General features: G+C 43.2%; 1 protein-coding gene across 4 annotated transcripts in view; it reads left to right on the top strand.

Moving 5' to 3' along the window:
• LOC143286815 (uncharacterized) overlaps positions 1-10505 on the top strand; it is a 192357-nt gene extending 181852 nt beyond the window's left edge. For 3 of the 4 annotated variants that reach the window (XM_076594631.1, XM_076594623.1, XM_076594639.1), the window contains exons 107-111: positions 675-778; positions 1478-1570; positions 2518-2641; positions 6903-7040; positions 9214-10505. In XM_076594631.1, the coding sequence (XP_076450746.1) occupies positions 675-778; positions 1478-1570; positions 2518-2641; positions 6903-7040; positions 9214-9495 (741 nt within the window). In that variant the 3' untranslated portion in view covers positions 9496-10505. The remainder of the gene's footprint in view (positions 1-674; positions 779-1477; positions 1571-2517; positions 2642-6902; positions 7041-9213) is intronic. The other variant, XM_076594649.1, reaches the window with a different exon arrangement.
• The last annotated feature ends 639 nt before the right edge of the window (positions 10506-11144 follow it).

Raw genomic sequence — 11144 nt, 5'->3', positions numbered from 1 at the left:
TACAATACAATGCAATGCAATAAAATAGTCGGCCAAGTGAACCACTGTGACAACACTTTACAGATGCAAGCAAACTGGCCCTTGTGCGGCTAAATGATTATGAGAAAATTTGTGTTTGTTGCCAGGCGTTAAATGATAGATTTCTGAATGATTTCTGAACCAATTTACATTGGATTGGTCATGAAAACAAAGAGCTCAACACTACCTTTCTTTCAGTTTCAGTAGCTCAAGGAGGCGTCACTGTGTTCGGACAAATCCATATACGCTACACCACATCTGCCAAGCAGATGCCTGGCCAGCAGCGTAACCCAACGCGCTTAGTCAGGCCTTCAGAAAAAAAAAAGAAAAAAAAAGGGGGTGAATAAATAGATAAATACATAAAAAAAAATTACTACTACCACTACTGATAATATGTATAGGGTGCAAAAACTTGATGAAGTCAACAATAAGCATAAATAAATAAATAAATAAATGATAATTATAATATAAAAAAAGTAGTAGTAGTAGTAATGATAATAATAATAAATAAATAAATATTATGAGTGTAAAATAAAGTGTTGATTGAGATATCTTGCAAGCTGTGTGGCATGGTGAATGTGGAGAAAATGACTTTTGAAGCAAAAGGTTGTGAATAATGTATAAGTTACTGGCAATCCATCTTGTGATGCCGTCAGGATGAACCCACCACCGGGATGGACGCAGCCACTCGCCGTCTGGCCTGGAAGAGCATCACCTTGGCAACACAACGTGGACAGTCAGTGCTGTTGACTTCACACAGGTAAACGGCATCTGTGTGTTCATGCGTGCATGCATGCGTGTGTGTGTGTGTGTGTGTGTGTGTTTGTGCATGCATGCAAGTGTATATGCATGTGTGTGTGTGTGCATGCATGCATGTGTGCATCTGTATGTGTGTGTGTGTGCGTGTGTGCATGCATGTGTGTATGTGTGTGTGTACATGCATGTGTGTGTGCGTGCATGTGCATGCATGTGTGTGTGCATGCGTGTGTGGGTGTCTGTGTCTATGTACTTGTGTGGTTTGTCGCTGTTACTGACATGTTATTGCAAAGCACTTTGAAATGATTGACAGGGCTGTATGAATGTTTTCTTCTTCATCTTATTCTTATTGACAGTGGCTGTTGAGTCTCACAAAAGCTGTTTGTTAAAAAAAACAAAAAACATGTCATTTCTTGTGATCACATCCAATGCGTGAACTGTACACACAGTAGCAGTAGGGACACATGAAATCCACAGTTGCGGGTCTCAGCATTATATTCCTCCTCCTTCTAAATTGTTTCTTTTTAAGATTTTTTTTTATACATCATCATCATCATCATTCTTCTTCTTCTTGTTATTACTATCATTATTCTGTCATTATTATTAGTTGTAGTGGTATCAGTATGATTACTTTGTCAGTTTGGGTGATTTGTGACCTGGTTGATTGCCAGCCTGACTGAACGGTGTGTGTGTTTTCCATCAGCATGAACGAGTGTGATTCCCTGTGCTCACGCCTGGCCATCATGGTCAACGGCCAGCTCAAGTGCATCGGCAGTCCTCAGCATTTGAAGAACAAGTCAGTGGCTATAGGCTGTAACTCTGTGTGTATACATGTGTGTGTGTGTGTGTGTGTGTGTGTGTGTGTGAGTGTGTGTGTGAGTGTGTGTGAGTGTGTGTGTGTGTGTGTGTGTGTGTGTGTGTGTGTGTGTGTGCATTTGTATGTGTGTGCGCATGCATGTTTGTTGTTTTCATTGATAGTATTTTGTGCATGTCTGTATGCTTGTGTGTAAAATAGTGTGATCGTTTAGAATACTACTAATGTCTTTGATATCATTATATTAAAAAATCGCGTTAAGAATTCACAGTACAATAGAACTGTTGCTTGTTCATTGCCTTCTTCTGACAGTACTCACCAGAGTATACTGGGTCATTTATTGTTATTAAAAGGCAAAATGTTCAGGGGAAAAAAACCCAAAAGATAAAAAGAACGAAAAGAAACAACAACAACAGCAATAAAAAGCCCCACCATACAAACAGAAATAATATATTCCAGTCGGTTTTAAGAAAAGAAAAGGAAAGAAAGTGACAAGCTAACCCAAAAGGTTCAGTGGGAAACAATGACCAGAGCATCTAATTATTGGTGAACTGGGAAACGTTGCCCATGCATTGTGTTGTATTTCAGCCACAGCTAATTTCTCTGGGTGGGATTCAGGCTGCTCTCTCCAGGGACAGCACATCACTAGTTTTGCACCTCCCTGTTTTTTTCTGTTTGAGAGTGTATTTGTTTTTCTATCAAAGTGGTTTTTTCTACAGAATTTTGCCAGGGATGACCCTTTTGTTGCTGTGGGTTCTTGTACATGTGCCAAGTGCTTGCTTCACGTGGTCTGACGAAGCATGTTGGGTTACGCTGCTGGTCAGCCCTCTGCCTAGCAGATGTGGTGTAGTGTAGTGCAGTGTATACCGATTTGTCAGAATGTAATGACATCTTGTAGAGAAAATGAAACTATCCTGTGTGTGTTTCAGATTTGGGGATGGCTACACAGTGGTCATGCACCTGCAAGGCCTGTCCAGCTCTCGCATTGGCGTGGCTGAGACATTCCTGACTTACTTCCCAGGGTCAGTCATCAAGGTCAGTCTGCACATCAAGGTCAGTAACTTTTCGTTTTTTCCAGAGTCGTTCTTCCACTGCGGGCTGCACTGCTTCGTAGAGCATTTCTTCTTCTTGTGCCAGTCTGGTGACGGTAACATCATGTTTGTTTGGCAGAGTCAGCTGGACGGGACTTGAGTGCAGTAGGTTTTCTTTTCCTTCACCTGACCCCACTGACGACAGGTGCTAGGTCTATGACTGAGAATGCGTTATCACCAATAAGAGGCTAAAGGCTTACCACCACAAGGAAAACACATTTTGGACACTGGTCAAGATGCACAAAAATCAAACAAACAAACAAAAAAGCATGGTGCGTGCCCTCCTGAATGACAGCCCTCCTGGCAGGATTGCTGTACTTCCCTGCAATCTTGTGCCACCCTTTTTGAAATATTCTTTAAACCTGTCTGCATGTGAATGCCTTTCACTGTCAGACTGAGTGTAGCTGCAGGATATTGCCAGAAAAATCTTTCGTCTCACCTCAGACTCTTTTATGTGCACTAAGTGCACATGGGACCTCAGTTTATATTCTGGTTTGAAAAAACTAACACCCAGACCACCACTCAAGATCTGGTGGACGGGGGAGTACAAAACCTGGTCCTTGTACGTGGGACTGGAACCTGCAGATGATTCACTTGCTAGTCAGGCACGTCACCATTAGGCCCCTGCTCCACATATGTGATGGGCTTCGTGTCTTTGTCATCACCCAGTCCCTCCCAGCTGGCTCAACTGTTTACATTTCTTGGTTATTGTTTTGTTGCAGGTTTCTGGATGTTGTATATACAATTGATTTTGTCTTTTAATTTTTTTTCTCGTTTAAGTATTGCTGAAAAATATTTAGTATTTAAAAGACATTTTGATTCATGAGGTGCTTACACACCCTGGAGGTGTCTTATTCTGAGATCAACTTAAGAAAAACCCAAAACAAGAAGGAATATTTATACTATAGTGTTTAACCTGTTTTCTTCATATGTCAGAACTGATATTTGAATTGACAAACCCTACTTGAGGAGAAAATTGGATTGTATAGTTTGTGAGAGTCTGAGAGAAAAAAATCACACAAATGTGTCATGATTTTCCTTGGGAACAGAATAATATAACTGTGTGGTGTGCGAGTGCATGCATTTGTGTGTGTGTCTGTGTGTCTATGTGTCTGTGTGTGTCTGTGTAAAAGGCTGCATATTATTTACTGTCCTGATTAAACTCCTGCGCAATTTGTTCAGGAAATTAGAATATCTCCACCGTGTTACAATGTAACAGTACATAGGTTGGTAGGATAAAGTAATGAATGAAATATAGATATATAAAAGCACCAGTCAAATATGCATTCAATGTAATTATTACTTAACTCTGTAAGGAGTTAAGGGCTGAAACACTTGACTGAGGGGGGCGTCTTCTCTGAAGACCTGTACTGTCCAGCTGTCCCTAGAGTTTCTTATCACATTACTTAAGCCATGATAATTTAGTTATTTAGTAACAAAAATAACCTTTTTCTTTCTTAGACTTAGAGGTAATTTTTTTTAACAAAATCTTAATCTCTAATTGCACACTCTGCAGTATTAATAAAATTCTTTTTCTGTATGAAATGGGTATAACTGTAGTAAACAACTGACAACGTCCCAGTGCAATATTCAGATATTTCTGGCGCAGTCATTTAACAACTTTGTACAAGGGAACCAATCTTGGGGAGTAAAGTTCACAACATCCCATATCTAACAGTTATTAACATTTCTGCAGTTTATTACTCATTTAAAAAAGACATTTAACATAGTGATTCTTAATGTTAGTGTGAACAAACCTGACTAACCAAACAGGAAAAGCTGAGTTGAAGAGTGATTGGTGGATGTTTTGTCAACTGCAAACAGGAAGTGATGCATGCAGGCAAAAATAAACCTGAACTCGGTGAACAGATCAGTGATTGGACAAAGCTAAGCACAGAATGATGCTTGTCAGTTATGTCTGTGCAGTTTTGTAATTCCAGGTTTCATCTGTAAAAAAAGGTTCTATCTTGTTGGTGAATATTTGTGCTATGTTTGTTTTGTATAATCTATTATGGCGAAATTAGCTTCATAGGCATGAATGTATCACAAGTTAAAAATAGTCAGTGTTCATGTGCAGACATGTGCATGTTGTCACCCCTCTGTATATACCTGCATGCATGATCCCAGCTGGCTTCATTATAGATTGTGGAAATGGTTCAGTGTTAGTGCATGGTCTGAAATGTTGCTTTTTGATGTGAGACACGGAAAGTTATTTTGGGTTTGTGGGATATATTATATTCCTGTATTGTACGCAATGCTCAAGCACTACGGAGAAAATGCACACCCCCACTGCCACTCGCTTGTCCTTAAGCTGCTTTATTTCAGCAGTAATATTGAAAAGATGTAAAGTGACAACAACGAACACAATAGTAAGAATGATGTTGGTATCATGTATAGCACATGCCCATGAAATACTTTGGAGTGAATGCAACAAACTGTAACAAAAGAAAATGTCACTATGATTACCAGCAGCAGATTTCAGCACTGTAATCAGCCCAGTTCTGCAAGGCATGCATTGAAGACTTTGATGATATATTTTTTCATTGTTGTTGGTATTTTCCTGCATTCAACAGTGATGGTGGTTTTTCTTAAGAACTGGTTTTCTGGACCTGGACTTGTACATCGCAGCAGCAACTCTTCGCTTCTGTCTTGACAGAAACTGGGGCTGTACATGTGGATTTGTACAAGAGATGCTTTGTGACCCTCAGTGTCAAGATGCCAACTGAGGAAGCTGCCACAATATTTCCTGGAAGTTTATTACACTCCAGTGCAGTTCTAATGAAAAAATAGAGTGTTGGTATTGCTCAGCCTTTGTGTCCTTAGGTACCACAAGCCCTTTGCTGTTGTTCAAGGCCTGTTTACTGATTGGGTTGTCAGAAACACTGTCCTGATAGGTTTTTGGTTTTATTCTTCGCCCTCCAGGCCTTCCTTTCCACACCAAATTGTCAAGAGGCAAGGTTGGTATCTCTACAACCTTGTACATTGTTGTCAGCCTCATCTGCTGCCTGTGGGTTTGAAGAGTTGACAGCTGGAGCTGTTGCAACATCTCTGTCACACAGCCCTGGTCCCAGGACCTGCTGCCTGGTGATGCACCCTCTCCCTCATGTCAGCATCATACTTCCTGGGGTGTGCATCCCACACAACTGCAGCTTAGTCCAGCATGGATCTGACCATTGCACGAAACACTATGTTAACAGTCTTATGGGCAGTTTTGTAGGTTTCTCCTGAGAAAACTAATGGTGGATGAAGTCTTCTTTTGTTATTCCTGATATATATATATATGTCTTTTGTCCATTTGAGGTCAGCAGAGATCTGATCACTAAGGTATGGAGTTTTCTGTGTTTTCTTCGGGATCACATCATTTAACCAGCAGCAGAAGTGGTGGTTTAGGGATCAAGTAGAGGGGTGGTTCTTTACATGTGATCAGAGGAGGAAGTGGCAAAATGATTAAGATGTCTGTCAATACAGAGTCCATGAAGGTCTAGCTTTGAATCCCACTGCCACCCTTTTTCCCAAGTTTGACTGGAAAATGGAACTGAGCGGCTAGTTTTTGGATGAGATGATAAACCGAGGTCCCGTATGCAGCACACACTTGGTGCACTGCTGAAAAAAGAATGCACTGCAATAGAGAAGAGTGTTGTCTTCTGGCAAAATTCTGTCAGTAGAAGAAATCCACTCTGATAGGTGCATAAATATATCTGTATGCACTCAAGGCCTGACTAAATGCATTGAGTTATGCTGCTGGTCAGGCATCTGTCAAGCAGATGTGGTGTGGTGTATATGGATTTGTCTGAATGCAGCGATGCCTCCTTGAGTAACTGAAACTGTTCTCTTGACTTAAAGTTTGCAGTTTTTGCAGGTCTGGACAATACACAGTGGACATTCTTTGAAAAATAAAATTATAAATAGAATGCATGTACAACTGTGCAATGTGTGTTGACAGTGCAGTGTGTTGTTGATTGTGCAGTGTGTGTTGTTGATGGTGCAATGTGTGTTGTTGACAGTGCCGTGTGTTGTTGATGGTGCAATGTGTGTTGTTGGTGGTGCAACGTGTGTTGCTGATGGTGCTGTGTGTTGCTGATGGTGCAACGTGTGTTGCTGATGGTGCTGTGTGTTGCTGATGGTGCTGTGTGTTGCTGATGGTGCTGTGTGTTGCTGATGGTGCTGTGTGTTGATGATGGTGCAACGTGTGTTGCTGATGGTGCTGTGTGTTGATGATGCAGGACAAACACCACAGTGTGGTTGAGGTGGTGGTTCCCAGAGGGGCGGGCTCTGTGGCGGACATCTTCAACGCTGTTCGTGACGCACAGGCGCAGCACAACATCTTGTACTACTCCGTGTCCCAGACCACGCTGGACTCTGTGAGTGCTGCCAAGCATTTTGTTTGGTGGTGGTGGTGGATTTTTGGCGGTTTTTTTTGGGTTTTTTTCGGAGGGGGGGGGGGGGGGGGGGGGGGGCGGAGTTGATGTTTTGTGTTGAATGCCTTTTTGGGGGTGGGGGTGGGGTGGTGGGTTTTTTTTTTTGGGGGGGTGGGGTGGGGTGGGGTGGGGGTTGTTTTGTGTTGTTTGCCTTTTCTGCAGGGGGGTGTGTGTGTGGAGGGGGGGGGGGTGTTGCTTTGTGTTGTTTGCCTTTTTGTGAGGGTGTGTGTGGGGTGGAGGTTGTTGTTTTATATTGTTTGCCTTTTTGGGGGGGCAGGGGAGGGAGAGGTGGGCAGGTGGGTTGTGTTTTGTGTTGTTTGCCTTTTTTTTGGATGGGGGATTGCGGGGTGGGTTGTGTTTTGTGTTGTTTGCCTTTTTTGGGGGGTGAGGGGTGGGGATGTTGTTTTGCGTTGTTTGCTTTTTTTGGGGGGGGGTTGGGTGGTGGTGGTGGTGGTTGTTTTGTGTCGTTTGCCTTTTCTTTTTTTGCCTTTTGTGTGTTGTGTTGCATTTTTGGGGTTTTTCTTCCTGTACTTTCTTTTCTTTCTTACCTTCATGTTTCAGTTCTCTTGTTTTGCATTCTCCCCCCCCCCCCCCCACACACACACACCCCTTCTTTCCTTTTTTTTGGTCCTCTCTATGTGAGCTTCGATAATGAAATGTTTGTACATGTGTGTATGTATGTGTGTGTGTGTGTGTCTGTGCATGTGTTCTTTCTTTGATTTAACATCATTTCACATTGATATTAAACACATATGTGGTGTATGTGTGTGTGGTTGTGAGATATATCTGTGTTCTGAATGTACTGAGTGAAAGACGACCCTCTCAGGAGCCTGACCATTGACTTACCAAACATTGTCATGAAAAGAATTCAGGAGTGAGGAAGATTTGTCATGTCTCAGGTTACATCAGTAAAATGTCAGAAGCTCTGTGACGGAATTGGTTTGGCGTTGGATTTCAGATCCAGTGTTGACCAGTTAACAGGGTTTTAGGCCCTGCTTCAGCATGGTGTTGTGCGCTTGGGACAGGCACTTTACTCCACTCCGCTCACCTTTTGCCCTGGTTTACAGGTGTTTGTCACATTTTGCCCTGGTTTACAGGTGTTGGTCACCTTTTGCCCTGGTTTACAGGTGTTTGTCACCTTTTGCCCTGGTTTGCAGGTGTTTGTCACATTTTGCCCTGGTTTACAGATGTTTGTCACCTTTTGCCCTGGTTTACAGGTGTTTGTCACATTTTGCCCTGGTTTGCAGGTGTTGGTCACCTTTTGGCCCATTATTGCAGGTGTTTGTCAACCTTTGCCTCTGTGATAGCAGGTGTTTGTCAAACTTTGCCTCTGTGATAGCAGGTATTTGTCAACCTTTACCCTGTGACTGCAAGTGTTTGTCAACTTTTGCCCTCTGACTGCAAGTGTTTGTCACCTTTTACCCTGTGATAGCAGGTGTTTGTCACCTTTGCCTCTTTGATTGCAGGTGTTTGTCAGCTTTTGCCCTGTGATTGCAGGTGTTTGTCAACCTTTGCCTCTGTGTTTGCAAGTGTTTGTCAACTTTTGCCCTGGTTTGCAGGTGTTTCTCACCTTTTGCCCTGGTTTGCAGGTGTTGGTCACCTTTTGGCCTGTGATTGCAGGTGTCGGTCACAATTTGCCCTGGTTTGCAGGTGTTTGTCACCTTTTGCCCTGGTTTACAGGTGTTGGTCACCTTTTGCCCTGGTTTGCAGGTGTTTGTCACCTTTTGCCCTGGTTTGCAGGTGTTGGTCACCTTTTGCCCTGGTTTGCAGGTGTTGGTCACCTTTTGGCCTGTGATTGCAGGTGTTGGTCACTTTTTGGCCTGTGATTGCAGGTGTTGGTCACCTTTTGGCCTCTGTGATTGCAGGTGTTTGTCAACCTTTACCTCTGTGATTGCAGGTGTTTGTCAACCTTTGCCTCTGTGATTGCAGGTATTTGTCAACCTTTGCCCTGTGACTGCAAGTGTTTTGTCACCTTTTTCCCCTGTGATTGCAGGTGTTTGTCAACTTTTGCCTCTGTGATTGCAGGTTATTTGTCAACTTTGCCCTGTGATTGCAGGTGTTTGTCAACTTTGCCCTGTGATTGCAGGTGTTTGTCAACTTTCCCCTGTGATTGCAGGTGTTTGTCAACTTTGCCCGTGAGCAGACGGATGACTGTGAGCACGACATGGACACAGACTCCAGCAGCGGTGGCAGCACCAGCGGCAGTGGGGACGGCAATGACGGAAACTTCCAGAAATCCATGATCGGTGGCACGTACGCCTACATGAACCCCGAGTACTCGGCTGACCCCATGGACTCTTTCGATGACTCACAGCGTGTGTCTGCCATCCCTCCATCCTCCAAGGTGCTGGCCTTTGATAACCAGGCGTACGGTGACGCTTTGGTCACCAAGCTGTAAGCCAGCCTGCTTACTTCCCTTCCCTTCCCTACTCTTCCCACACACAGTGTATGCAGGCCATACCACAGCGATCAGCTCGGAAGACTGAAAAAAATTTTTTTTTTTTTTTTTAGACCTAATTTACAGAGTTAATCGCTTGTGCTTTCCTCACCAGCCATCAGCTTGTGTTGTTAGATCACAGCACGTGGTGCCTTTCTGAAGGCTGCGCTAAAGTCAAGACATTCCATATCACAGATTGGGGGGTGGATGGCTAGGGTGCATTCACTAACCGGGAGGATTGTTGCCGGTCAGCAGTCGTCTGTCCTGGCAACGCATTGATGAGATGGATGTGTTCAACTTTGAACTGGAAGTGTTTTCCCATGTATGTGTGTGTGTTGGTTGTTTTTTGGTTTTTTTGTTTTGTTTTTTTAAATATCTTTATACCATTATGAATGCATAACATTATTGAAACATTTATGTGTGTCATTATTCTTCCATGGTACATGTTAATTTGTATTCTATTTGATTTACTCTTTTTTTTTACATTCCATCTGTTTATATTCTATAATTGTTTGCTTAATTGTTGTTTTTTTGTGTAAGTATAGATACTATCATTCATTTTGAATAATCAGTTGAAAATGTGCGTGTGCAGAATAATTTTCATTCAAGCAGATGAACAAAGGACGTTCTTTGATCACCACAGCTCATCAGCCTTTTGGGGTGTTAAAACTATTTCTCTATATAAAATAATTTATTTGAAGGGCAGATAAAGATACATCAAAAACAGATCTTCTGATGTGACTTACCACCACCAGCCCTCATAGAGAAAACTGTCTCTTTCGATTTTTTCCCCCCCATTTGTAATTCATTAAAAGCATGCAGGTTTTTTCCCTGATTATTGCCACATATCCATGAAGGAAATAATATTTTACCTGCTGAATTCTTGGGTTTTTCACAGTGCAGGTGTTCTCCAAAATACTTTTACACCAAAGCCCCAGTGTACTAGGGGAGGAGGGGGGTGGGGGGGGAGAGGAGGAGGGGGAGTTGGGGGCCTGGGGGGTGGGGGGGGGGCGGGAGGCAGGGAGATGTACAGTTTTTCATCCTGCATTATGTGTTGATGAAAGTGTTGCTCCAGGTGGTTGGTACAACCCATGTCTCTGGCACTGGTTTTCCTGACAAGATTTGCAAGGCTTCGGTCATCTTTCTCCTGCAGGCCTGCCTTCCTGCCCCCAAGCTCTTGATGGTTCCCCCTTATCTTTCATTTTTTTTGCTGTTCCATCGTCTGCACCATTTCAGTGGTATTATTGACGGGCGCAATAGCCAAGTGGTTAAAGCGTTGGACTTTCAATCTGAGGGTCTCGGGTTCGAATCACGGTGACGGCGCCTGGTGGGTGAAGGGTGGAGATTTTTACGAACTCCCAGGTCAACATGTGTGCAGACCTGCTAGTGCCTGAACCCCCTTCGTGTGTATATGCAAGCAGAAGATCAAATACGCACGTTAAAGATCCCGTAATCCATGTCAGCGTTCGGTGGGTTATGGAAACAAGAACATACCCAGCATGCACACCCCCGAAAACGGAGTATGGCTGCCTACATGGCGGGGTAAAAACGGTCATACACGTAAAAGCCCACTCGTGTGTATGCGAGTGAACGTGGGAGTTGCAGCCCAC

This window comes from Babylonia areolata, chromosome 1, assembly GCF_041734735.1.
Source record: "Babylonia areolata isolate BAREFJ2019XMU chromosome 1, ASM4173473v1, whole genome shotgun sequence".
Lineage (NCBI taxonomy): Eukaryota > Metazoa > Mollusca > Gastropoda > Neogastropoda > Buccinidae > Babylonia > Babylonia areolata.
This window is presented reverse-complemented; position numbering and strand designations above follow the sequence as displayed.